This window comes from Theileria parva, chromosome 1 (genome assembly GCF_000165365.1).
Source record: "Theileria parva strain Muguga chromosome 1, complete sequence, whole genome shotgun sequence".
NCBI classification, from domain to species: Eukaryota; Apicomplexa; class Aconoidasida; order Piroplasmida; family Theileriidae; genus Theileria; species Theileria parva.
Window position 1 is genome coordinate 100,970 of NC_007344.1, and position 24,190 is coordinate 125,159.

The 24,190-nt window shown below is 33.0% G+C and overlaps 15 protein-coding genes across 15 annotated transcripts; 9 read left to right on the plus strand and 6 right to left on the minus strand.

The window, feature by feature from the left end:
* Positions 1-9: 9 nt before the first annotated feature.
* Positions 10-1,883, plus strand: HK (Hexokinase family protein). The gene is made up of 2 exons (XM_061304900.1): positions 10-113; positions 313-1,883. The coding sequence occupies exon 2, from the start codon at positions 355-357 to the stop codon at positions 1,810-1,812; it is 1,458 nt and encodes a 485-aa protein (XP_061161478.1). The 5' UTR covers positions 10-113; positions 313-354; the 3' UTR covers positions 1,813-1,883.
* TpMuguga_01g00044 (uncharacterized protein) lies at positions 1,878-2,808 on the plus strand (the record flags this gene model as incomplete). Its single annotated transcript, XM_760478.2, has 3 exons — positions 1,878-2,139; positions 2,175-2,433; positions 2,464-2,808. The coding sequence occupies 3 exons, from the start codon at positions 1,878-1,880 to the stop codon at positions 2,738-2,740; spliced, it is 798 nt and encodes a 265-aa protein (XP_765571.1). The 3' UTR covers positions 2,741-2,808.
* A 341-nt stretch (positions 2,809-3,149) lies between these two features.
* HK (Hexokinase family protein) lies at positions 3,150-4,648 on the plus strand (the record flags this gene model as incomplete). Its single annotated transcript, XM_760479.2, has 1 exon — positions 3,150-4,648. The coding sequence occupies exon 1, from the start codon at positions 3,191-3,193 to the stop codon at positions 4,646-4,648; it is 1,458 nt and encodes a 485-aa protein (XP_765572.1). The 5' UTR covers positions 3,150-3,190.
* A 119-nt stretch (positions 4,649-4,767) lies between these two features.
* On the minus strand, positions 4,768-5,233 carry TpMuguga_01g00046 (uncharacterized protein; the record flags this gene model as incomplete). The annotated part of the gene is made up of 2 exons (XM_760480.2): positions 5,064-5,233; positions 4,768-5,031 (listed from the first exon to the last, which is right to left on the minus strand). The coding sequence occupies exons 1-2, from the start codon at positions 5,169-5,171 to the stop codon at positions 4,768-4,770; spliced, it is 372 nt and encodes a 123-aa protein (XP_765573.1). The 5' UTR covers positions 5,172-5,233.
* Positions 5,234-5,301: 68 nt separating this feature from the next.
* Positions 5,302-6,329, plus strand: TpMuguga_01g00047 (uncharacterized protein; the record flags this gene model as incomplete). Its single annotated transcript, XM_061304901.1, has 10 exons — positions 5,302-5,558; positions 5,610-5,633; positions 5,679-5,734; positions 5,770-5,786; positions 5,815-5,892; positions 5,922-5,971; positions 6,003-6,033; positions 6,063-6,138; positions 6,169-6,258; positions 6,288-6,329. Exons 1-10 carry the CDS (start codon positions 5,456-5,458, stop codon positions 6,327-6,329), a joined length of 567 nt encoding a protein of 188 aa, XP_061161479.1. The 5' UTR covers positions 5,302-5,455.
* TpMuguga_01g00048 (uncharacterized protein) lies at positions 6,310-8,373 on the minus strand. The gene is made up of 11 exons (XM_061304902.1): positions 8,118-8,373; positions 7,890-8,085; positions 7,539-7,858; positions 7,363-7,507; positions 7,239-7,333; positions 7,082-7,207; positions 6,985-7,052; positions 6,859-6,955; positions 6,673-6,828; positions 6,479-6,642; positions 6,310-6,449 (listed from the first exon to the last, which is right to left on the minus strand). The coding sequence occupies exons 1-11, from the start codon at positions 8,199-8,201 to the stop codon at positions 6,347-6,349; spliced, it is 1,554 nt and encodes a 517-aa protein (XP_061161480.1). The 5' UTR covers positions 8,202-8,373; the 3' UTR covers positions 6,310-6,346.
* Positions 8,374-8,440: 67 nt separating this feature from the next.
* Positions 8,441-10,471, plus strand: ACBP5 (Galactose oxidase central domain protein). Its single transcript, XM_061305191.1, has 14 exons — positions 8,441-8,763; positions 8,802-8,873; positions 8,917-9,096; positions 9,132-9,256; positions 9,289-9,394; positions 9,426-9,475; positions 9,505-9,547; positions 9,580-9,598; positions 9,629-9,699; positions 9,728-9,809; positions 9,839-9,942; positions 9,974-10,087; positions 10,136-10,202; positions 10,233-10,471. Exons 1-14 carry the CDS (start codon positions 8,661-8,663, stop codon positions 10,444-10,446), a joined length of 1,350 nt encoding a protein of 449 aa, XP_061161926.1. The 5' UTR covers positions 8,441-8,660; the 3' UTR covers positions 10,447-10,471.
* On the minus strand, positions 10,386-12,479 carry TpMuguga_01g00051 (Sin-like protein conserved region family protein). The gene has a single exon (XM_760485.2). It carries the CDS (start codon positions 12,324-12,326, stop codon positions 10,443-10,445), a length of 1,884 nt encoding a protein of 627 aa, XP_765578.1. The 5' UTR covers positions 12,327-12,479; the 3' UTR covers positions 10,386-10,442.
* A 67-nt stretch (positions 12,480-12,546) lies between these two features.
* On the plus strand, positions 12,547-14,115 carry TpMuguga_01g02605 (uncharacterized protein). Its single transcript, XM_061305249.1, has 6 exons — positions 12,547-12,751; positions 12,785-13,055; positions 13,087-13,445; positions 13,476-13,565; positions 13,599-13,829; positions 13,863-14,115. The coding sequence occupies exons 1-6, from the start codon at positions 12,695-12,697 to the stop codon at positions 14,022-14,024; spliced, it is 1,170 nt and encodes a 389-aa protein (XP_061161927.1). The 5' UTR covers positions 12,547-12,694; the 3' UTR covers positions 14,025-14,115.
* A 75-nt stretch (positions 14,116-14,190) lies between these two features.
* TpMuguga_01g02230 (uncharacterized protein) lies at positions 14,191-16,258 on the plus strand. Its single transcript, XM_061305200.1, has one exon. It carries the CDS (start codon positions 14,270-14,272, stop codon positions 16,010-16,012), a length of 1,743 nt encoding a protein of 580 aa, XP_061161928.1. The 5' UTR covers positions 14,191-14,269; the 3' UTR covers positions 16,013-16,258.
* opa3 (Optic atrophy 3 protein (OPA3) family protein) lies at positions 15,810-16,744 on the minus strand. The gene has a single exon (XM_061304903.1). It carries the CDS (start codon positions 16,727-16,729, stop codon positions 16,271-16,273), a length of 459 nt encoding a protein of 152 aa, XP_061161481.1. The 5' UTR covers positions 16,730-16,744; the 3' UTR covers positions 15,810-16,270.
* Positions 16,745-18,996, minus strand: yqeH (50S ribosome-binding GTPase family protein). Its single transcript, XM_061304904.1, has 14 exons — positions 18,895-18,996; positions 18,736-18,861; positions 18,592-18,700; positions 18,470-18,546; positions 18,373-18,438; positions 18,004-18,342; positions 17,916-17,971; positions 17,802-17,884; positions 17,633-17,771; positions 17,263-17,601; positions 17,127-17,231; positions 16,964-17,095; positions 16,871-16,933; positions 16,745-16,835 (listed from the first exon to the last, which is right to left on the minus strand). The coding sequence occupies exons 1-14, from the start codon at positions 18,949-18,951 to the stop codon at positions 16,760-16,762; spliced, it is 1,767 nt and encodes a 588-aa protein (XP_061161482.1). The 5' UTR covers positions 18,952-18,996; the 3' UTR covers positions 16,745-16,759.
* On the minus strand, positions 18,973-20,892 carry DBP5 (DEAD/DEAH box helicase family protein). The gene is made up of 11 exons (XM_760489.2): positions 20,654-20,892; positions 20,563-20,620; positions 20,361-20,522; positions 20,229-20,328; positions 20,080-20,194; positions 19,963-20,048; positions 19,741-19,929; positions 19,529-19,710; positions 19,258-19,495; positions 19,109-19,224; positions 18,973-19,079 (listed from the first exon to the last, which is right to left on the minus strand). Exons 1-11 carry the CDS (start codon positions 20,841-20,843, stop codon positions 19,010-19,012), a joined length of 1,506 nt encoding a protein of 501 aa, XP_765582.1. The 5' UTR covers positions 20,844-20,892; the 3' UTR covers positions 18,973-19,009.
* Positions 20,893-21,463: 571 nt separating this feature from the next.
* TpMuguga_01g00056 (Tp2) lies at positions 21,464-22,885 on the plus strand. The gene has a single exon (XM_760490.2). It carries the CDS (start codon positions 21,680-21,682, stop codon positions 22,202-22,204), a length of 525 nt encoding a protein of 174 aa, XP_765583.1. The 5' UTR covers positions 21,464-21,679; the 3' UTR covers positions 22,205-22,885.
* Positions 22,886-23,036: 151 nt separating this feature from the next.
* TpMuguga_01g00057 (putative integral membrane protein) lies at positions 23,037-24,186 on the plus strand. The gene is made up of 4 exons (XM_061304905.1): positions 23,037-23,719; positions 23,754-23,878; positions 23,909-24,029; positions 24,060-24,186. The coding sequence occupies exons 1-4, from the start codon at positions 23,270-23,272 to the stop codon at positions 24,168-24,170; spliced, it is 807 nt and encodes a 268-aa protein (XP_061161483.1). The 5' UTR covers positions 23,037-23,269; the 3' UTR covers positions 24,171-24,186.
* Positions 24,187-24,190: the final 4 nt, after the last annotated feature.

Consider the following 24,190-nt stretch of genomic DNA (forward strand, 5'->3'; position numbering starts at 1 on the left):
AGCCCTATGCCATTCCGGTCAATATGTGTACTACTTTATGTGGCACAAATTATTTAATTAAAGTATTATAATTTTACTAAAATTTACTATTAACTTAAAGCGCATAATTAAAGGTAAATAAATCAAATATCTCTTATATATTCAGCTTGATTTAGTATACTTCAGAATACGATCTTCCATAGATTTTATATTTACCAAAACATTTTGTTACTCTATCACTATTTTAAACAAGCTAACCAGATAAAAAAAGAGTCATAAAAAATATTAAATGATTCTGATATATTTCTATGTAATCAACTATATCTTGTTTAGGTTCACAAAAGATTTACCAATAATAAATACAATCACATCAAAATGTCATCAGTTAGCACACTAATTAGGGAGGCTGTTGAAATTTACAGGGGAGACTCAGCCGTTCCTACATCGTTGGCATCAGATCCAGAGGTTAGACTACAACAAATCGTGGATCAGTTGACGGTTTCGCTAAATGATTTAAAGGATGTTTCACACAACTTTTATTCTGAGTTGATGCATGGTTTGAAAGCTCACAGGAGGCACAGAAACTTATGGCTTCCAAATGAGTGTTCATTCAAAATGTTGGACTCCTTTATTCCTAATATTCCTACTGGCAAGGAGAAGGGTTCATATTTTGCTTTGGATTTCGGAGGTTCAAATTTCAGGGCTGTACGGATTATGATTGAAGGTGATGGGAAGATGGAGCGTAATCAATCTACTTTCAGTTTACGTTATTCCAGTGCACTTGGACCAAAGGGTCTTCTTGATCAGAAGGCTACAGCAACTGAACTTTTTGACCATTTTGCGAAGAAGATTGAACATGTGATGAAGGAATCAGGTGTTGATCCTAACCCATCTAAACCACACAAGGTTGGATTTACATTCTCATTTCCTTGCACTATGTTATCACCATGTAATGCCATTCTTTTGGATTGGACTAAGGATTTCGAGACTGGCAGGGCTACAAATGATCAGGTTGAAGGAAAGGATGTTGCAATATTGATGAATCAAGCATTCAAGAGAAATAATATGAATGCCGAGGTTTCAATTGTTTTGAATGACACCGTGGGAACGTTGTTATCGTGTGCTTATCAGAAACCCAAGGATTATCCTCCATGTAGAGTTGGTGTAATTTTGGGAACCGGTTTTAATATTTGTTATGAGGAGGATGAATATGAAAGGTTTGGATATGTTGGAAGAGTTATCAACATTGAATGCGGAAATTTTGATAATGAATTACCCCAAACGCCAGTAGATTACGAAATTGACTTTTATACTTCCAATCGCGGTCGTGGTAAGCTTGAGAAGCTGGTTGCTGGAGCATATCTTGGGGAGATCATTAGGAGGTTCATGATTCTATACCTCAGAGAACAAGCCCCTCCAAAGATGTGGGAAATAGGTACATTCACTTCCGTTGACGCCAGTGAGATTCTGAACGACAACTCAGAGGATTTGGTTATATCAAAACAGGTTGCCAAGAGATCATGGGATGTGGAATTACCAAAGGAGTCCTTGATAGCTCTCAGGAAGATCTCTGAGGCTGCTTTCGGAAGGTCTGCTGGATTTGCAGCAGCTTCCATTTGTGCTACAGCCAGGAAGGCTAAGGCGTATGTCACATCTAAAACAACTGTTGCCATTGATGGATCACTTTATGTTAAAAATGAATGGTATAGGAATAAATTGCAGTACTATATTGACAATGTAACAAGACCGGATCTTGTTGGAAATGTAGTTTTACTATCATCCGATGATGGTTCAGGAAAAGGAGCAGCAATAGCTGCGGCAATGTTTGATTAATATTAATTTTACCTGACACCCTATAATTTGTATTACACTTGTACTTATTTTAATTAATTTTTATTATGCCCCGCGGAGGCCATAAAGGCCTTTTATTTCCAACTAGCGGTGTTAACTTAAATTTTTTTGGAAGGAGAAGAAGGCGTGGTTTATACCATCATTGTACAAATGAAATATTCAGGCCTAGTTGGGGACCTATTAAACAACCGACTATTTCACATTATTTAAATTTATTAAAATGGAAAAATGGTACTATTTCTGAATCTGAAATGCTTCCACCTCAAAATGTGTATGGCAAAGATGTCCGTTCAGCATGGCCCGTACCACGTAATTTTTCGAAAAAAAAATTAATTTTATTTTAGCAAATGAATTTATCTCTAGAATGTATGATAAAAATGAATTGCGCTATTTCAAGCCAGTGTTAATGTCCAATTCTGACAGAATTCGTAATTATATATATAATGTACTAGATTCCACAAACTCAAGATACAATGGGTTTATTGGACTAAATCAAAACCCAGAACATACAATTTCATCACAACACATATCAAAAATAGTAAATCTCGAAAACGATTCATCATTGCCAAAAATCAACTTGCATATTGCAAGATGTGAGAGAAGGTGTGTTTTCACATTTTAAAATTTCCTTAGGTTCAAAAGGCTAGAACACTTGATTAAAGAATCTGATTCATGGAGGACTATCACTCACCATCACCAGTCATCTACCAATCCATTTCCGCACGTGAATGAAGGCGCCTCACTAATTAGGAATTTACCAATATCTGAAGTTTTATATACAAAGGGAAACCATAGGCTAGGTAGAAGAGCACATCCGAAATGGTATACTGCAAGGTACCGGAAATTTATGAAAAAGAGGGAACTTAACGAAAAATTAAGTCAGCTTCATTTGGAAGCATCCACCGAGTGAATTATTTTAAATTTTACATTTTTTGATCGATTTTGTAATTTTGTAAATAAATCTGATAAATTTTATTATTCTCAATAGGAATACTGAAATCCCCAAATACGGTGGTGGTCTGTTTTATCCTTCTTCCAACTATTTAACCTTATTTAACTAAAAAAGACCGTAATTAATCAAAATAGTATATATCATTTATGGAATTTATGGAGTTATAAAAAAATTGTAAATAAATATGTGTAGAAGGAGTGTGTAATTTATATCAACCCAGTTATATAAAAAAAATTCACAATATAGGACATAAAATTTATAAATAAAAAATTTATCAAAAACCCATTTATCGAATAATTTATACGGGTAATAGTTATTTTTTTACAGTCGCATCCCCACCATTAAAAATATGAAAGACAACAATATTTCTGGAGTCCTGAATCGCATAGGTTAAAAGCATCCTTTAGGATGTCATATATAACGTCATACATTGTCGATCGTAATGAGTTTTATCACACCGATCAAACATCGCAAGAAACGTTAAGCAGCAATCCCCAAATAAGATTGCAGCAAATCGTCGACCAACTAACCATTTCTCTTGAAGATTTAAAGGATGTTTCACACAACTTTTATTCTGAGTTGATGCATGGTTTGAAAGCTCACAGGAGGCACAGAAACTTATGGCTTCCAAATGAGTGTTCATTCAAAATGTTGGACTCCTTTATTCCTAATATTCCTACTGGCAAGGAGAAGGGTTCATATTTTGCTTTGGATTTCGGAGGTTCAAATTTCAGGGCTGTACGGATTATGATTGAAGGTGATGGGAAGATGGAGCGTAATCAATCTACTTTCAGTTTACGTTATTCCAGTGCACTTGGACCAAAGGGTCTTCTTGATCAGAAGGCTACAGCAACTGAACTTTTTGACCATTTTGCGAAGAAGATTGAACATGTGATGAAGGAATCAGGTGTTGATCCTAACCCATCTAAACCACACAAGGTTGGATTTACATTCTCATTTCCTTGCACTATGTTATCACCATGTAATGCCATTCTTTTGGATTGGACTAAGGATTTCGAGACTGGCAGGGCTACAAATGATCAGGTTGAAGGAAAGGATGTTGCAATATTGATGAATCAAGCATTCAAGAGAAATAATATGAATGCCGAGGTTTCAATTGTTTTGAATGACACCGTGGGAACGTTGTTATCGTGTGCTTATCAGAAACCCAAGGATTATCCTCCATGTAGAGTTGGTGTAATTTTGGGAACCGGTTTTAATATTTGTTATGTGGAAGATGAATATGAAAGATTCGGGTATGTTGGAAGAGTCGTTAATATAGAGTGTGGCAACTTCGACACAGAGCTTCCATTGAATCCTGTTGACTGTGAAATTGACTTTTATACTTCCAATCGCGGTCGTGGTAAGCTTGAGAAGCTGGTTGCTGGAGCATATCTTGGGGAGATCATTAGGAGGTTCATGATTCTATACCTCAGAGAACAAGCCCCTCCAAAGATGTGGGAAATAGGTACATTCACTTCCGTTGACGCCAGTGAGATTCTGAACGACAACTCAGAGGATTTGGTTATATCAAAACAGGTTGCCAAGAGATCATGGGATGTGGAATTACCAAAGGAGTCCTTGATAGCTCTCAGGAAGATCTCTGAGGCTGCTTTCGGAAGGTCTGCTGGATTTGCAGCAGCTTCCATTTGTGCTACAGCCAGGAAGGCTAAGGCGTATGTCACATCTAAAACAACTGTTGCCATTGATGGATCACTTTATGTTAAAAATGAATGGTATAGGAATAAATTGCAGTACTATATTGACAATGTAACAAGACCGGATCTTGTTGGAAATGTAGTTTTACTATCATCCGATGATGGTTCAGGAAAAGGAGCAGCAATAGCTGCGGCAATGTTTATCTAACGTTTTGTTTTTATCTACACTACTTGTAGAATCTTTAACATCATTACACTTTAATTTTTTGTTCCTTCCCGTAACTTAGATAATCACAACCTACTTAATTTTGTTAAATCTACACTGAGTTAATCAGAGTCTGAGTATCCTTCAATCACGTTTTCATCGGATTTTACTTTTTTATCAATGCCGTCCTTATCATCTACAAAAATGTGTTCATATAGTTCGTGCAATAAACAAGGAATTTCTTGTTTATCATTGTTATAAAGGTAATAACCAGGATTATTTTGCAAAAATTTGTATAATTTGTGTAATTCATGGTTGGAATCAAGAAATGGAAGCTTATGGTTCAACAAATGGATCTTTAATCTGAATTCAAAAGAACTACCTTCCTGATAAAAAATTAAAAAACTATAAATCATACCTGAGAAACTACTTTTGCTACATATTCAATGATTAAATATGTTTTTAAATCTATTTTACAACCAGCGGGAATTTGTTTTTTAACTTCCTCTGGGATGTTGAATTTCATATTATAACATATCAAAAATGTAGTAAAAAATTAATTAAACGCCATTAATTAGAATTCTAAAAAAATATACCAAAATAATACATTATTTTTTACCACATAAAATTCTATTTTTGATGTCGTTAATAAATGATATATATCCTTTTTAAAATGTTCCGTTTTATTTTTAATTAATTGAATTTATCATTTTATATCTAAATTTAAGGTATGAGCCAAATGTGTATTGATTTTGAATATCTCATCTTTGGTTAATCTTTTGCTATTTTTTCACGGTAACATTATTTTAAATGAAGAAGAGAACATTTATTACAAATTTCTGGAACGTATTTGTTGCAATTATCGCATTTATCTGTATTCATAATTGTTGTTGTTTGAATAAATCCAATTTTGGTGTGTGGCTATAATATATATCCATTTCAAAATGTTAATATTTGTGTTTAGAAGCAGAGGCCGACTTATTCAAAGGTACAACAAACTCTTTAGTGACTTCTATCACAATTTAAATTTCAGATATCGTTTCCAAATTAAAGGTTGCCAGTGAATCTGTTCCTACTCAATCACAAGTGGTACGTAATATTTTATCATTTTATATTATTTGCAGATTGATAAAATAAAAAGGTATGTTTTCAGCATCCATATTCGTTAGTATCGATGCTCAAGAATTAAAGAAAATCGATGATAAAATCAGGAAAGAAGAGGCCGAAGAGGCTAAGGATCACGGGAGGTTTGTTGCTATGTCATAAAATTCAACAGTTGCGGTTCTGTCTCTTATGAGAGAGATTATTCTTTCGAATGTCCATCTGGTAAAAATAGTAATACAATAATTAATAACAGGCTGGACTCTAACTGATGACGGTACTTGCTGGTATGAAGTGGTGTAGGCATTGATTTTAGGGGCATGAATTACAAGGGCAGCTGTGACTCCAGGCAATCGTTCAAATGGTTTTCAGTTGATCAGAAACGAGATATAGTTAGTCTAATTGTTGTTTAAATACTTTAGGAGAATAAATGCTGTGCATTTTGGCCTAAGAAAATGACAGCACGGGAGGCTGTTTCCAGAGTTGGTAAAATGGAACTTGTTCACGGAAGTGTTAGTTTTTATATTTTACTTTGTCTTAGGTAAACTTTCAAGATGGAAGAATTATACTCCCAAGAAATTGAATATATTCAATATTAAATTACAATCTTATTTTTAAATGTAATATTGGTTGAAACTTGAACAGGGATGCCATAACTCCTGTACCGGATCCATCGTCAAATATTTCACGATCGTTAGCATATCTATTGAGAGTTAAAAATAATAAAAATACCCCAATGTCAGTAAGAATGGTGGATGGTGATAATTTAATAATCCCCGCTTGTTTCCTGATCCTCTATCTCTAATCAGTCCAACTAGTTGAATAATTCCGTGAAATCTTTTATTAAATTTAATTTTGTTCTTCAGGCTTTTGAATGATTTCTTCAGATCAGTTTTCTACACAAATTTGTCGCTAATTTCAAATACCGAATCATGTTTGTTTGGGAATTCTGTATATAGTTCGTTCATATGGTACATATATTCTTCCAGGCGCGATACTGTATCTTTGACTGATGCATTTGATTCACTTTCAGACATGAATGGCAATATACTCTTCATTTGAGTCTTAAATTTGTGAATAAACTAAAAACATTTTTAATTTCTTGTTCAAACCTGATCTACTACCAGATTTATGTCCAATTTTTTTCTATGTTCAGTGAAATATTTTGCAAATTCTGTTTTGATATCATTTTCCAAGTTCTTAATGAGTCTAAAGGAAATTTATTAACTATATCTAACCTTTCCAGACACAGTTTAGCATTATGCGCATTAATTGGTTCTGTAAAATCAGTTGGAATATTTCGGCCCTAATAAAATTTTAAAATTCTCTTCTTACCAGTTGGTCCATCACAAGTGTGTAGAATGAAACTTTAGAGTCAAATAGCTGTGTATGATATTTGGCTGCGAATTTGTCTATTTTTTCTCCTTTCAAAGACCTTTCGAGAGAGTCGTCGACAAATTTCTGAATCAATTTAACTATTGCTGGAAAATACCGTGAAATTCTCAAAACACTTGGTCCTTACGTAATCAACTAACATCTGTGTGGAATTATTTGGTGTATTGAATGATTTTAAAACATCAACAACATCTAAAATTGGCATATAGAATCAAGTTTACCTTTAATATTTATGTTTGATGGACTGTCAAAATACTTTGAAACGGTAAATTTAGTGTCAAAATGATTAACATGCATATTCATTTTAGGGAAGAAATGTTTCAAATTACTTTCAAGTGATTTGATTTGCGATTTATTTGGTTTCACCTAATTACATCGTGAATTTTGAATCAATTACCTTTTTTTGGAACGAGTTAAAGTCAGGCAGAACAATGTATATATCTTTTGAATTTTTATCGTTCCTTCCTAGTTCTAAATCTAGCCTTTTTGATAATTGTTCAAAGAACATCTTTACGTTCTGGTTCAATGTTATTTCTTCATTGTTCAGGTCAAAATTATCTTCGTTCAAGTAAATTAGGATACACTTTGACAGTGCTGACAAATTAACTATTGATTTGTTGTTTACGGCGCTTTTTATTTCATTTTCAAAGTTAGGTATTTCAGAGTCCAGAAGTAAATTATATCCATCCTGAACACTGTGTTCCCAGAGATTATTTCCTAAAACATTATAACTATGTTTCTTTCTTACTTGGTTTCAATGGTCCGCTTATAGTTGACGATTTGGTTGGATCTAGTCCGAAATTATTTTCTACGAAGAATCTCTGTTTCCAGTTATTTGCACCTATACATGAGACTATATTACATTTTTTTGTGATTTTGGGGTCATCCAATTTTTTGCAAAGGTTTTCTAAGGAACTTAATGACAAGCCCAAACCAAGGTTATGCTAAAAAATATGTTTAATCAGTTTATACTTACATTTGTTTTGATTAAATTGGAATCACATGTTCTAATGAGTGAACTTAACAGTAAAATAATTTTCAAAATATTTTTCAAAACCATTTCTCATTTTTTAACGGTTAAATATAGGACAGATTTGACAGAACAGGTTGTTATATGTGTAGATAATTCATGGAAAATTCTATATTCAAAAAGAAAATAAATAGTTTAAAATTCAGCAAAACATTATATAAATATTATTTTAATTAGCTTTTGTTATGATTTTAGATTAATTTTATAAATTCATAATACATAGATTCTTATGTGGAGTATGTTACACATGATATAAAAAATTTTAGAATCTTGTTAATTTATAATTATTCTTTTTTATATCGCCAGATATATGTATTTTTTTAATTTTTATAACAATGTATTTTTAATGTTTGTTTATTCTTCAGTGATTCCTTCTAATTCGTAGTTGTTAATATTTGTGCTTAAATTGTATCTATAATATCAATATAATTTATTCCTAAAGATGTCGTTAATTTAATTTTTATAAATTTAAACTTTCAAATATTTTAAATGATTAAATTTACTCATTTAATCATATTGCTTCTTCTAGCACATTGTGTAAAACTTGTGACTTCCAATGTCAAGTGGACGAGGCTGAAATCTGGCCAATTCAGTAAGAATCCACAAAATTTAACTATTTTATATTTTTAGGAAACAAGATTTTAAAGTTTGCGGCAACCTCCGGGAATAACTCGCAGTATATGTTCGGAGGTGAAATAGATGGTGAGGGTCAACAAACCTTTCATATAAACATCTGAAACTTTAGGAAGATACACGAATAATTTATTTGTATTAAACGATCCCAACTTGGAATGGTCAATTTTGAGTGCAAATGGTAGTTTCCCTTCTCGGCGTTCAGGTTCAACACTCACCAAAATCGGTTCTTCTTTGTATGTAATTGGGGGACATAATGACAATGGGACCTTGAACACGATATATAGATTTGGTTTGTTGATTTTAACCCTAATGTGTATTACGCAGATACATTAACACTTAACTGGAGTGAAGTGATTCCACTGAACGACGTCGAGTTCGTTACCAGAAGTGGACATTCTGCAACAACTGACGGGAAAAATCGCATTTATGTTTTTGGAGGCTACAATGATGTATTTTCTACTAACTTGACTTGTTTCTATAGGACGGCTATTTTTTAAATGACCTATACAAAATTGATTTAAGTATCAAGTACGACTCTGATTACAAAACATATAAAACTTACGCTGAATTTACTTTATTAAGTGATGGTACTCTTATATATTGAACTTATTTTTTCAGAAAAAAGTATTTTGAACCCTTCGCCAAGAGAGTCATCCTCCCTAATCTACGTAGGTTCACACCACACAAATTCTTTCAGGCCGATTCTAAACTATATTTGTTTGGTGGATACAGTTACACCGGTAAGTTACGGGTTTAATAACTTTTACTTTAGCCGCCTGCACCGATGGACTGTAAATTAATTATTTAATTATAAAATTTAGGTGGATTTTTGACTTGTCAACAAACAGGTGGTACAAATCAAAATCTCATGTCTTACCACCTCCCGGAGAAGGTTAGGTTTACCTTATTTATCTTTTTAGGGTACACAGGTATTAGGATGGGTAGGGCAATTCTATATTTCGGCGGCTGCAATTACACTTATAATGCTCATCGATGCTATAAGTTAGTTTCCCACTAATTTGATTGTGTAGTAATGTTTGGAATTATGATACAATTGGAGATAAATGGACTATTGTCCCTTCTTCTTTCGAAAAACCTCTTGAAAGGGGTCATTCATTTCTTTTTTACTCTCAAAGTTCCTTATTAAAATTTTAAAATATTTTTAGACTCGATCATTCTGTATGGTGGCTCCAAACTCGATAATGTGATTTATAACGATATGTGGAAGCTCTCTATGCTCCTTCCCTGCACCGATCCAAAGTATTCTTGTTTCGGAAACGGTACTTGTTTATCTACTTGACCCAAAAAACACAATTATTTATTTTTAGGTGAGTGTTCTGGGTCTTCGTGTACTTGTTTTACTGGGTTCCTGGGTCATGATTGTGGGACTGAACAGTAAGTTAATACTATAACCGAACTCTTCAGGGTGGAAGAGAAAATCACTTCTCCTGATCAAGAAGAGTTAGCAAAAGAGCCTGAGATTTGCGACGCTAAGCAATCTGAGACTAGTTCACGTGTTGTACGTGTTTTCAGGTTTCTAAAAAGCCATGTAAAAAGATACAACTATGTTACAATATTAGTGGTTGTTGGTGTTGTTTTAGCCCTCGCCGCCTTACGGGCGCACATGAAGAGGGACTAATCTGTGAATTTTTTAATAGCTCTGATTACAAAGTTAGGTATTTGCGTTTGGTTTCCTTTCCCAATAATGGCATTCTTGCATTCAGTAAGCCATGCGTTTGTTTTCTTACACGTCCAAAACTCGCCGTAGATCCTAGTAGCTACTTGAGGGAGAATTGCGTTAATAGTTTTCTGTTGATCTCCATAGCCTAACGATTCCATGTGTTCAATGATTTTATAGTGGGCATATATCTTATTCTTAATAAAAGAGGCCAATTCTCCCTTTATAAATATATTTCTAAGCATCTGGTTAATTTGAGGGCTCTTTTTATAGCTACTAACGATATCAGCTATCTTCTTCAGGCGTTCCCTCCAGTATTGATTGAATAAGTCGAAAACCTGAGTGTGTTTTTCAGAAAACTCATCGTCTTTATCTAGCTTTAGGACCCATATTTTGCCTTGTGGTTTAGCCACACCACATAATAAGTCGTTGGCTAGTTTGAATGGCAATCCTGTGGCATTTCTGAAAATTTCAGTTGCCAATTTACAGACTGAGGAGCTATCTTTAAGTTTCGGTTCTGAGGACTGTCTGTTTAGTAGGCAAAGTAAAAATTCTCTGCACGACACTAGGTACTCCATCTCCTCTGGGTTACATTCGTCGTCTTCTGTATAATTTTCAATTGCATGAACTGAGGATAGCACCCAGTTACCAGATATGTTTTTTGAGAACTTTCCAAGTAGCCTTATGAGATCTTCATCTTCAAGATTATTATGGACTATATCCCTCTTGAGTGAGTAGAATGAGTCTATAGATCTGTGCGATAATAACAATTTCAGCTGCATTTCCACGGTTAGTCTCTTCATGAACCTAAAGTTTGGACAAAAGTCGTGAGTCTTTGTGTAAATATGGGTTATACCAGAATTATCAATACCATCTTGATCCTTAGAGCAAGAGTGAAATTTAGAAGTCGTTCCATTAAGTGGGACACACAATGAATTTATGTACATCTCCCTATCTTGATCAAAGTTTATTTTGGGATTATCATATGCCTTCACATCCTTTCCGTACTTGGTGAACTGGTCGATTAACTCTTTAGATTCAAAAGATTCAGGATAGAATATTCTGTCTACTTTTTTCCATGTTATGTTTCTGTTGTAAAAAAGGCCCAGAAAACTATCATCTGAGGATAAAAAAGTTTGATTAAATGAATCCAGTTTTGGTCTAAGTTGTAGTATAGCTCTAACAGGCACCAAATGTAATTCTCTCTTTAATCCATGTTCGGTATTTTCGATCTTCAGTAACCCCAAACAATCCATCACATGCTCGCTGGTTGAGACTGAGGACTCAAATGTTAGTACATTTGAACTTTCTCCGAACGGTTTCGAAGGTCCAAATTCAGGCGAGCTCATTGGATCATATTCTTCTTTAAACAGATAGGTCGATTTATGGCTCTTTTTAATGGGTGAAGTCTTTACGTTGAGTGAGTAATTAGGGCCTAAATCATAGTTTAGCCTCACCAATGGCGAGTTATAATGTCTGTTAGGCTTTTTTGCCCTTGAAGAATATATTTTCTTGTTACTCAAGTCGTTGTTTTCAGTTTGTTCTCCGATTTCAACCGACTTGAGGTGTAACTTATCCGATGCGTTTGAATTGATCTTGTTTCTGGGTATATCATCCGAGGATTCTCCATTTATATATTTACACGTTTCCAGTGGATATTGCAACAGCAGTAGTCTATTGAAAGGGTTGGAAGATAACTCGTTTAAAAAGGGTATATGTTCTGGTAATTTATCAAAGTAACCTAATATATCGCTAAGGGTAGGATTAGATAAGTACACATCTAGTTCAAATAAAACCGGATCGTCTTCCTCTTCCTCAAATCCTCCAAAATACTGAGCCATTCCACTCAAATAATGAAATAATTACGAAATTCTTAAAATTACTAATAAAACAGACTGCATTGAAATATTTGAAATTAAAACACATAATTTACTATTGCATTATAAATTTAAGTGAAATGAAAAATATTTAAATAAAAAAATTTAGGAATCTCAACTGAATCGACTCATTTTATTCACTGGCCTATGGGGAAATAAAACAGATTTTTATTACATTAATGATTTTAAAATAACTTTTATTATTATTTTTAAGTATATTTTTAATATTTTAAACACATTTTAATTTGAACTAGTGTATTTAAACCGATTTTTAAACGAACAATTACATTTTAATATAATGCTATCAGAAAATTTTAAATTTTTATCAAATCATGAACTCAGAATTTATGATTGATTTTGGAAAGGACTCAAAGCCACCAGAAAGCGATGTAATTAAATAAAATTAAATAATTTTAATTTAGGGAAGAAATCAGGAGGATGACACATTAGATAATTTCACAAGTTCGATATTATCTCAGTATGCCTCTGGATTGAACCCACCAATATGCAAAGTATCTTCTTCAACACAGGATGCGCCATTTCAACCTGAAAAATTACCGTTTGATTTCTCAAATTCATCTAATGATGATAGTAATAGTGTAAACTCAGATGATTTATCGACTTTTAATAACTGTATAAATAAAATTGAGATTCTTTATACTATGTCAACTAAGTTAGAGAAGCAATGGAATGGTAATTATTATTTTCAATCATTTTAATTTAGACTGGTTTCACTTGATAAAGGAGAGATCAAATTACAATAGATATGACTTATCTCTGAAGAAACCATCAATTTGGAAGCAAAACCACAATTTGAATGATTTACACTTAGAATCTATATCTCGTTGGATTGAAATATCCTCAAACATTTTGTGCAGTTTGGCATACACCTTAAATATAGATAGCAATCTGTTTGATCTGAATGGTTCAAAGCTGTTGCAAGAATCAATTGACGAGGCCTATTCAAAATTTAACACTGACATTTCAAAGGTTTGGGAACAACCCAACGTTACAAGCCAACAATTAAAAAATGATTTTAAAAACGACTATCTCAAAATGATTAAATTTAACACTAGATTACAGGTATTTTTACATTTAGTTGTTATGTTTTAGTCCAATTACGAGAGGATTCTTGAAAAATTAAGAAATGAACGAGATGAAGCGATTTCAAAGGCAGAACAAAAAACTGTGTTGGAAAAGGAGGTATTATTTAATTTTAAATCATTTAATTATCAGATTTGTTCATTAAAGAACCGAATTTCCAAATTGGAGCAAGAATTAGTTAACAAAGATAAGGAAATAGAAGATTTGAATAAAAGTTTAGAGTCCTCTAACAGGATACACCTCCAGGTAATTAAGAAGAATGAAGAACTGGTGTCAACTAACCAAAAGCTCATGATGGATAAAAGTAATTTCATTGATAAAGATACTGCAAAACAAATTATAAAACAATATTATGACGAAGAGGTATTAATTATTTGGAGAAAAAATTTGTTTCAGAGCAGAGGAGGAGAAAGGAAAGAAGATATAGTCCAACTTTTGGAGAGAATGTTAGATATAAACATGAAATCCAAAAAGTCAGAAGCATCACAACACGAAAATCGTCGTTCATTACTAAACGAGTTCATGGAATTTGTAAATGAAAATGTAGAATCCCGATAGGATTCTATACTTCTAGTATTTTAACACATTTTAAATATATTCTAAGTTTGGCATTTTAATCAACAATGTAATATATAATCTTTTAAAACAAGTTGTATAATAACTATTTTTTATAATTGATGTAAAATTTATATTTGTGAGGTCCTTCCGAAAATTATTGATTATATTTGGATATGTTTACAAAACATGGATAACTATATTTACAGAAAATTAATTTTTAAAATTATCATTTAGTAAGCTGTGGAATGTCACCTCAGGGATCAGCCCCGTTCTCTAGTATTTTATATCTGACCAAGAGAAAGAGGCTCTCTGAACACCTGTATGAACAGAGAGATGAAACTAATCATTCAAACCATCAATATTGTTATGAAAATGTTTTCTACCCATCCCAACGACCTGAAAAATATGGAAACTCAGGATTATATAGGAATCTAGTTTACTTATCAGAAGATAGACTAAAATTTGAAACTTCTGATGGAGTTGCCCTGGATGTTGATGATGGCTTAAATAGAGGTTTGAATTATTTATCGCAACACTCACATCTGATGAATCTGGGCGAAATTGAGGAATTTTTAAGGATGCAACGGTATAAAACTCAGGTTCACGAAAAAGTTCATGGTAAAGTTGAGGATATCGCAAATTTGTTAGATTTAAATGACATGAAAAACACGGAAGTTTCTTACTCTGATCCTTTTGAACGTGATTTGGAACTTTCAGATAGATATGTAGGCCCACTGAACGCCTCAGAGGTTGCTCATCTTATAGCTCTTGCTCTAAAGTTGCAGGAAAATGAAAAATTAGACTCAGATTTAGGTAAAAAACTGGAAATTTCAGCGAGTTCTTGGAAAAATTTTAAGGTCCCTAATACTGTACCAGATGAACACATATCTTCACTGTTTATGAATAAACCCTATCAATGTGAAACCTGTGGTCTTAGATTTAGCTTGAGTGATACAAAGAGTAGACATGAGCTAACACATAAGCAGAAAGTTGATAGATTTTGGCATCCTCTAGACGGATGGGTTCATATGACTAGTAAGGGTACAACTTCCTCCACGTACACGAGATCTATGGTTACATTGGAAACTTTCAGGAACTTGTTTAGAGCAATTCCCTTGGAGGATGAGAATGTTAATTGGCTTAAGGGTCTTTTATTTCCAAATGACCATGCGTCAAAGGATGTTGTCATGACTGATGAGTTTCAGCAAACTAATGTTGAGTTTGAGGAAGAAGAGGTTAGTGGTACTAGTGATCATTTGAGTGATGAGACTACTCTTTGGTCCTGGGGAATAATGGATAACTTGGATGAACCTATTTCTATAAGTTCCACACACCAACAACCTGAGGATGAGGATTTTGATTTAGCTCTATTTAATCTGATGTTGAAGAGTGTTTCATTTAATCTTTTAATGTTAAATTCTAAAAAACCTGTTTTTGGCACCTTTGGTGATTTGTCGAAGTTTTTCTGTGTGCTATGTCAAGACATTTTGAACTGTCAATTTGATGTAAAATATAATAAGTTCGCTTACGTGGATACTATTTCTTTCCAGCTGGACCCCAATGTTATTTCTAAAGTTTTTAAAGAACATGTTCTCATATCAAACATTTTATCTCTTGACGATCTTGATAAATTATCAGTGTTTGATTTGCTGAAGAAGATGGCTTCAATAAAGGTGGTTTCGCCAGATACCAAGTCTAAACTTGACTTTGCAATTACTGACTGGAGTTTTAAGTATACTAAGGATCTGCTCGGCATAAATAGTTCAATACCTAAGATGGATGATGTAAAATACTCTAATAAATTAGTTAAGGGTTGGAAAAACCCATTTAAAGAGAATGACGGGTCTAGTGCAAGGTCTCTGCTCATTTCACACACAAGTTGCCTAAAGCTATTCTTTAATTCGCACCTTAGGCTTGTGAAGGTAAAGGCGAGTTATGTAAAGAATGAAGAGGTAAGGAAGAAACTTAAACTACTTAACTTGGTTTAATCTCTTACTCGGATTTATCTATCATATAAACCCTGACACCGTTGGTGAGCCTGCAGGCCTTGTACTTCTCCCCAAGTGTTACATTAGCGCCCTTTTTATAGTACATGTCGTTAAGTGGCTTTGTATCTACGTTACAAAACTTTGTCGAGTTGAACCTCAGAAGTGGGCTCGGCTTAAAAGTGTTTGACCACATTCTGATAATTTGATAAACTGTATTTGATATATCTTTAACCTTTTCTATCATTATATATATTTATATTAAAATTTTCTTTGTGAATTTGAAATTACTGGGAATCTGGCTTCAAGTTGTCTAGTAACCTCCTGATTAATCAGCTTTTGAAGCTCTCCTTGCCTTGAATCGATGTTATCAAGTCTCTGTTTTAGTCTATACTCCTTTCTAGACTCTTTTAGTGCACCTCTAACATATTCTGCAGTTATTAGGCCAGCAGCAACCGTAAAAATAAAGCATTCACCAAGAAGCTCACTTCCGATATTTACAGATTTTTCTGGAGATAAGGTGACCTTATCACATTCAGTGACTTCTGAGTTATAGAATCTTCGGGAAATCGATCTTTCAAATGCGAAGCTCTTATTACCAAAATATATACATATGTTTCGAAAGCGTTCGTTATGAGCGGCTCTCCTCTTAAGATAATTCGCGAAAGGTTTTGAAATCTGTCTAATAAATACACATAAAACTTTATATGCCGGAAACATAATAAATATTAATTTGTTTGGCGTTATTTGTTATGATTCCATGGATGGGGTCTGAGATTCATCCAGCATACATTTTCTGAGTTTCATTACACCTTTAATTCTTCCTCTAAATTTTGTTTTAATTAAGACTGTTCAGCTCACCTTTGATTTATTATATTAAATTTATCAGCTCTTCTGGGTGGGCTCGTAACCATTGCTGGCCTTCTAAGAATTTTTAATATTCAATTATCTAACCTTAAAAAGTTTACACCTTTTGGTACAAACATTTCAACTATCTTTGGTCCTGTTCCACTGAATGAAAACCATCCCAAACCACAAATTACAAACTCATCTAACGGGTTCGGTCCGTTGCAATTAACGGTTACTCTGGTAATTTGTTAAATATGTGTAAAATTACCTATATTTTGAAAATGGCAGGATTTTATCATAATCATCCTTTGAGTGTGGCGGGAACAACTTGTTTCCTACCTGGTGTTTAACTATATCTTCACTTGCAACAGTCCTGTTTAGATGTTAGAGTATTTTAAACTTGCCTGCAGACTTTCATGGTTATTCCATTACCAAAGAAACACTGAACAATGCATTTAGAGCCCTGAACCAGGTCAACTCTCCCCAGTGCTCCAATTAAAAGAGTTTGTCCTTCATCAAGTTTAATGTACAGAGGATTTATAGTTTTAGTCATTGAAATCGAGACTAAGTCTACAGGTTTGTAGAGAATTGAGGGAATTTGAGATATAATTGGTATTCCTGGTGTATCTACTAATTTAAATCCACTTGGGAGACCAAATTCAATGAATTCCAAAGTAGTTCCTGGAATTGCCGACCTTGTTGTTCCACCCACACTACGCCTTAAATTAAGTGTTCCAACATGCCTAACATTACTTAAATTTATATAATTCATACTTGTATCTGATAAAATCCAAAAATCTATTCACAAATGTTGATTTTCCTACATTAGTTGCTCCCACGACGTATATGTTTCTTGGATCACCATCTTTCAAGTATTCCTTGAACCTATTTTCGAGTTTATCGAACCCAGTTCCTTAAAATTTTTATAACAATTAAAAAGTACCCTTTGCGCTTGACACCAAGATTATATCAGAACTTTTAGAATTTCCAATGTGCCTCACTACTGACTTCAGCCAGCTTTTAATCCTAAAATACTCAAATTAATAAATTTACTAACGCTGACTGCTCCACAACCTTAGGTAGTACGTCTATCTTATTTGCGATCCAAATTACCTAATATATATACGATATTAGAAAAAACTAACATCCAAAGCTCTATTTCTCAGAGCTATATAAAGTTCTGGGATTACTGAAATCTCTAAGTTTGTCAAATCCAACACAAATAATATTAAACTATTGTTTTTAATTCTTGTAGCCATATTACTAATTATTTCTGATGTTGAAGAGATTTTGACTGAATTATGGGCTATGTTGGTCTCAGACTCCAGTTGAGTCATCAAGACTGGAAATTGTTTTGAGTTTAGGTTTGAGGAGATAACTCTCTTTACGGAGTTTCTTTTCAAATTTTCTGTATCCAAAAACTCTTTAACCAACATTTCACGAGAGGATTCAACTTCATTTTTAGTATCTAGTCGTTTGTAATACTAAAATTTACATATATTCAGAAAATAAACCTGTAGTTTATAGCATCTTTGACAAATCACTCTACGTTTTTTTGTGGAAAACCTTCCAAATTCAGCCTAACATCAAATTAAATTCATAAAAAACAACCTTGTTTACTTCCACGCCTTCTGGAGCATTTTCGATTTCCACTCCTCGAATCCTTGGTAGCTTGGATGATCCTCTAGCTGCATAATATTTAACAATTAAATGAATTTTTATAATGTTTATACCTCCTGATTCGTTAAGAACATCAGAACACACATATCCTGGCTTGTTCTGGTCTATAGTCTGGAATTGAGCTCCACATCCTATACACCTTTTTGGAAGGTTGATATCTTTCTGTAAAATTCATTAAAATTATGAAAATAACTAACATAGAACGGATCTGAGGTGATTCCAGGTACAAAAAATTCTTTAGATTCTGGAAGTCCAAATGGATTCAAGGTACTTTTGGATTCCACAAGTTGTGTGTTTGATTCTGTTGTAAATTTACGGAAATTCTAAAAATAAACATTTAAATCTGTGTATCATACTCTATATCCGAGGATTCTGCACAGACTGACTCTGGCACATCTTATACTATTATACATATGAATATAAATAAATTTACATTAAATTACACAAAATTATTTTTTAAAATTTATAGTGTTATACTCTGAAATTCCTGACCATATTTTCCAATTCTTCTGGGTCACACTCCAAAAGGTCAACGTTACACCTGAGAAAAATTAAAACTGAGTATTTTACTTGTAAAATTGTTTAATTGACTCTATAAGCGCCATTTCATTTACTGTTATCATATTAATTGCCATTCCCCTAACTCCAAAACGACCCGTTCTACCGATACGGTGTAGATACGTTTCCTAATGACAATTTTAAAATCAGGTTAATATTACCATGCACACTGATTTGAGTTCAGCTGTTTTGGCTCCTGAGTACGACATTGGAAGTTCATAATTTATAACAAGCGTAACTTGTGGGACATCAATTCCTCTCGCCAGAACATCTGTACAGATGAGGACCTTTGTCTCTCCATCTTTGAATTCCTTCATAATTCTATCCCTAATTTCAGGTGTCATAGAATTGGGACCTGAACTCGGTCCCAAGGTTCCACACAATAAAGATACAGCATGGCTAAATATGGTTTATATTTAAACGTTAAAATACCCTTGATCGCGCATCCTTTGAGAAAGTTTAAATGCCGTTTCTCTTGAGTTCACAAATATTACTGATTGTCCAACAATCATGCTTGAGTATATTTCAGAGAGCTTGTTGAACTTATCCTCGTCATCATTACAGATCATGTACCTTTGGTCAATACAATCCAAGGTAAGTTGCTCTCGTTTAACCTGATAAATTTATTAAATAAATGAACGAACTTGAATCACATGGGCTCTCGGTGCTATTTTAGTTGCGAAATTATATACATTGTCTGAGAATGTCGCTGAGAATAATACTATTTGTACAGGCCCTCTAAAAAAGTTTCTAATCTGGAGCACTTGTGGTCCCATGTTATTCTGCTGGTTTATAAGTTCATCGGCTTCATCCAGAACCAACATCACAACGTTCTATACAAAATTTTAAACTATAAAATCTAATACCGTAACATTCATAATTCTCTTTTTAAGGAAATCCATTGTTTTTCCTGGCGTTCCGACATACAGGTGGTACTGATCATTATCTTCATCTAAGAAATTTGTACAAGTGTATTTACTTACATCTTGGGCACTGTGGAACTCCCAAAAAACATTTAATTTGTGTAAACTGTCCTAATTTCTGTATGACTTGGACATTCTGTGTTGCCAATTCACGGGTTGGGCAAATGCACAGAGCCTATAATTTCGTTTAATTCTAAGAATATAGTTACCTGTACTAAGGGAACATTAACATTAACTTTGGAAAGCATTGCCAATGCGAATGTTGCTGTTTTCCCGGATCCATTTTTTGCTTGAGCGATAATATTTGTACTAAAATGTGTTTATTATTGATAAAAACAAACCAGCTGCCAAGAATCAGTGGCAGTGCGCACTGTTGTATTTTCGATGGCTTTGCAAATCCCATATTCTGAATTCCTTTGAGTAGATCCGGTGATAACGGTAGTTGGCTCCATTGCATATTAATGTTTTCGTTGAACTGCGTTCCGTCGACGAGCAAGGCATCACTATTAAGTAAAATCAAAAAAATCTACTATGAATTCTTACGAGATTTCATCCAGCATTACATGCTTTGGTCTCATGAAGTCATTTGAGGTTGGTGCTCCTATTAAATATATAATTTTTGATATTAACAAACCATAATCTAAGTTTAAATTCATTTGTCTCTCTGTATGCATTGTTCCCAGGTCTTGGTTATTTAAATTTGTGTTAAATTGGTTTTGGCTGGGAGGGTTGTTTAAAAATTCCATACTTTGAGAGCATAATTGCCTCAATTCCTTGTTATCATCTCTAGCCAAGAACTGTTTGAATATTGAATCGCTATCCATTTCTCAAAAATATTTTAGGATAATTTTTATTTGAAAATATATAATAAATTGGTATAAAAAATTTTAAAATGCCTTAGAAGGTTTTGTTACACTATCTATAGGGTTTATGGATAAACATTTAAAAATATTAACCATAATTAGACTAAAAATCAAATGGTTCAATGAATATAGATAATAAATATTTCATCTTAATATTACAATATTTTTTCAAAATTTGGATTTATTCTGAACTTTAATTAAATTGGATTCTTAATCTCTAATCATATTGTCAATTAAATATACTATTTTAAAATTTTAATTTTATTAATACATTCTTTCTTTTAAGATAATTATTCTTAACTTATATAATTCTTCTTTCCACATATTTTAAATTCTGGACCAAATCTCTAAATGTAGTCATTATCTGTAATAGTAACTAACACATTTGAATCAAATGATTCTTAACTTAAATATCTCTTTGCTGGAATAACAGTACTCAGTTGAAATGAAGTTGAATCTAATAATTATCTAGATAGCCACAATATTGTGAATAAATTTAAATGATTTATCGGTTGTATTTAAGTACAATAAACTGCAGAGCAGGAAATCAGCTAAATGTGTACAGGAATATTGTTCTTTTGTGAATATTCAAATAGAGCAGAAGAAGAATTTTCTCAGCTACACCCTATGATTCCCCATGTATGATGACAGCAACTGGATTCTTAAATTTGTTATTATAAATATTTTAAAATAATCTTGAAATCAGTTGGAATTTCAAAGTTAGTTATATTAGATTGGGAATAAAATAGTTATTTTTCATTTAAAGGATAAAAGAATCAGTTGATTTTGATAAAAAGATGAAATTGGCCGCCAGATTAATTAGCCTTTACTTTATTATTTACATTTTACATTCCCCAGTGCTGGGAGGTAATTGTAGTCATGAAGAACTAAAAAAATTGGGAATGCTAGAGGGCGATGGTTTCGACAGGGATGCATTGTTCAAATCATCACATGGTATGGGAAAGGTAGGAAAAAGGTATGGTCTTAAAACTACTCCAAAAGTAGATAAAGTCTTAGCAGATCTTGAAACACTGTTTGGAAAACACGGTCTTGGTGGTATTAGTAAAGATTGTCTTAAATGTTTTGCACAAAGCCTAGTGTGCGTATTAATGAAATGTAGAGGAGCATGTCTCAAAGGACCATGTACTGACGACTGCCAAAATTGCTTTGATAGAAACTGTAAATCTGCATTGCTGGAATGCATTGGGAAAACAAGTATTCCAAATCCATGTAAATGGAAAGAAGATTATCTAAAATACAAATTTCCTGAAACAGATGAGGACGAATCTACGAAAAAAGGAGAAGCCTCCGGCACTTCATAGGGATGAACAGTGTGAAGAAAACGATCCAGATCTAAAATCCTTGGGAGTAATTTTATAGCCGTTAAGTTCAAAATGTTTTCTTGTTTGAGGATTTTCGGGTGATGTATGTCGTAATTTGCTATATTTTAAATTACACTATCCTAATGAATTTGTTTGTTTCGAGTTCATTAGGAAAGATATGTCTGAAGAGATTTGAAAGTGGGTAAAAGTCTTCGATCATTGGTGTTAGCTGGTACAGGTTTAGGAGGCCTCAGACGAACACAATAAGTGATAAAACCAGCTTGAAATCAACTGAGACTTCAATAGTGTAGCTTACAGGAGCTAACTTTAAAGAGGGTTAACCTGAATAATGTAGTAAATATCCACATTAGGAGAAAAGTATATTTTATGAGAGAGAAATATTTTACATTATCCTTATTTAGAAGTGTTTTATTTTATTCTTAAAATATAGTTTATAAAACACTAAAAATGAGTTTAAACGCAATTTAGTGTCTTTTTTATGAGGTTGAATCACAAATGACTATTTGTATCAAAATATCTTAAAATTAAAATTAAACGCCTAAAACTACTTTAAAAACTTTATACAAATAATCTCACGTTCATGTAAATTTTTTACAGTGAAAAAAACCACCCAATGCGAAGATTCATGTGATACAAAATCTAGTGGTATGGTCTCCATTTATTCCCATAAAACTTCAATATATTTGATGAAATTCAAAATATCCTAATTTTATTAAATTAGAAATAATCTTATATCTTATGGATGAATAATTATTATCTTTAAAAATATGTGTATAACATATATGAGTGGGTGTGTATACAAACTAAATCCTGGGACCTGGTTGTTGTCAGAAATAAATGTGACCTGTACTCATATCCTAATTAACCTTTCAATCACTAATAGAATCCATTTATAATTAACCTTTAGATTAGTTTCAATATACAATGGCACCATTTATATATCTTACGTATATAATATTGATTCCCCTTAATATTATTAATATTTTTTGATATTTATTTGTAAAATTTAAAATGAAATGAGTAATTTCTAGGATTTTCCTACACATGTATATTATCTTTTCATATTACTCACCTTTTCCATTTTTTCTAATAAATTTGTTTTTTTGTAAGTGCCTTCTCCTAAATAATATCTTCGGGGTTTCAAATAAATTTAAAGATCGAAATTTTAATCTTTTTTTCTTAAACCATACAAGAAATTTATCGCAAACTTACAATTTAAAAGAGGTTCAAAAGTGTACACTACCTTCTAAATCAAAAAAACTGAACTCTCAACTAAATTCAGTCCATACTGATACACATACGATCGATGATGACGTTGCTAGGATTTTATTTGGTCTAGACGACCCTCTTGAGATTGGTCGTACCTATATAAACTCTGAGGGCAAGATAATAAATAAGAAAAAGAGTTTGTACTCAATTGGTGATTTATCTCATGTGGACGACTTCTTTGAGGGTAAATTTCGTGTAGAATGGACTGTTAGAGGTGTTAAAGAGGTACTTTTTTAATTTAAAAAACATTTTTTATTAGAAACTCCAATATCGATATAGAGATAGTCACACACTACCTCTTACAACTAGTAGATTCAGTTTAGCTGGAATTAAGGGGTTTGTTCTTAGACTTTGGCTAGACGGTCATAAAGGATCCAAAAAGGGGTTTGTCACTTTCATAGTAATTGATTTTAGGCATATAGCCATGAGTCTGGTACAACAGGAGCACTGGACTTCTTTAGACTCTCCGATTTGTTTATTTGCTGGGAAAATAGTTAAAGGGCCTTTTTTCTATAGATCCCCTGAGTATACCCAGGTATCTTTAACACTTTAATGGATAATTCAGTGTTCTAAATCTTTTTGTCCACTTGAAGACGTTGTTGAAAATAACACCATTAAACTAGGAGTAATGATCGCAAAGCGTGAGGATAACTCTATTAACTCTAAACCTCCCTAACTCATTTTAACCCACCTATA

Bases quoted from the DNA above. Each gene is read 5' to 3' on its own strand.
- TpMuguga_01g02230 (XM_061305200.1), top strand. From the start codon at position 14,270: ATGTCACCTCAGGGATCAGCCCCGTTCTCTAGTATTTTATATCTGACC.
- TpMuguga_01g00051 (XM_760485.2), bottom strand. From the start codon at position 12,326: ATGGCTCAGTATTTTGGAGGATTTGAGGAAGAGGAAGACGATCCGGTT.
- yqeH (XM_061304904.1), bottom strand. From the start codon at position 18,951: ATGTATAATAGTATAAGATGTGCCAGAGTCAGTCTGTGCAGAATCCTC. The intron at 18,862-18,894 runs GTATGATACACA...GTTTATTTTTAG, and splicing joins GCAGAATCCTCGGATATAGA to AATTTCCGTAAATTTACAAC. The intron at 17,232-17,262 runs GCAAGTTTAAAA...ACATCTAAACAG, and splicing joins ATAACCATGAAAGTCTGCAG to GACTGTTGCAAGTGAAGATA.
- HK (XM_061304900.1), top strand. From the start codon at position 355: ATGTCATCAGTTAGCACACTAATTAGGGAGGCTGTTGAAATTTACAGG.
- TpMuguga_01g00048 (XM_061304902.1), bottom strand. From the start codon at position 8,201: ATGGTTTTGAAAAATATTTTGAAAATTATTTTACTGTTAAGTTCACTC. The intron at 7,859-7,889 runs GTAAGAAAGAAA...ATAATGTTTTAG, and splicing joins AAGCGGACCATTGAAACCAA to GAAATAATCTCTGGGAACAC. The intron at 6,956-6,984 runs GTTAGATATAGT...AATTTCCTTTAG, and splicing joins GCTAAACTGTGTCTGGAAAG to ACTCATTAAGAACTTGGAAA.
- TpMuguga_01g00056 (XM_760490.2), top strand. From the start codon at position 21,680: ATGAAATTGGCCGCCAGATTAATTAGCCTTTACTTTATTATTTACATT.
- TpMuguga_01g02605 (XM_061305249.1), top strand. From the start codon at position 12,695: ATGAACTCAGAATTTATGATTGATTTTGGAAAGGACTCAAAGCCACCA. The intron at 13,056-13,086 runs GTAATTATTATT...ATTTTAATTTAG, and splicing joins GTTAGAGAAGCAATGGAATG to ACTGGTTTCACTTGATAAAG. The intron at 13,830-13,862 runs GTATTAATTATT...AATTTGTTTCAG, and splicing joins AACAATATTATGACGAAGAG to AGCAGAGGAGGAGAAAGGAA.
- ACBP5 (XM_061305191.1), top strand. From the start codon at position 8,661: ATGATTAAATTTACTCATTTAATCATATTGCTTCTTCTAGCACATTGT. The intron at 8,764-8,801 runs GTAAGAATCCAC...TTATATTTTTAG, and splicing joins GCTGAAATCTGGCCAATTCA to GAAACAAGATTTTAAAGTTT. The intron at 9,097-9,131 runs GTTTGTTGATTT...TGTATTACGCAG, and splicing joins GAACACGATATATAGATTTG to ATACATTAACACTTAACTGG.
- TpMuguga_01g00057 (XM_061304905.1), top strand. From the start codon at position 23,270: ATGTATATTATCTTTTCATATTACTCACCTTTTCCATTTTTTCTAATA. The intron at 23,879-23,908 runs GTTTGTCACTTT...AATTGATTTTAG, and splicing joins CATAAAGGATCCAAAAAGGG to GCATATAGCCATGAGTCTGG. The intron at 24,030-24,059 runs GTATCTTTAACA...TGGATAATTCAG, and splicing joins GATCCCCTGAGTATACCCAG to TGTTCTAAATCTTTTTGTCC.
- opa3 (XM_061304903.1), bottom strand. From the start codon at position 16,729: ATGTTTCCGGCATATAAAGTTTTATGTGTATTTATTAGACAGATTTCA.
- DBP5 (XM_760489.2), bottom strand. From the start codon at position 20,843: ATGGATAGCGATTCAATATTCAAACAGTTCTTGGCTAGAGATGATAAC. The intron at 20,329-20,360 runs GTTTGTTTTTAT...AACACATTTTAG, and splicing joins CCACTGATTCTTGGCAGCTG to TACAAATATTATCGCTCAAG. The intron at 20,049-20,079 runs GTAAGTAAATAC...CAAATTTCTTAG, and splicing joins AGTTCCACAGTGCCCAAGAT to ATGAAGATAATGATCAGTAC.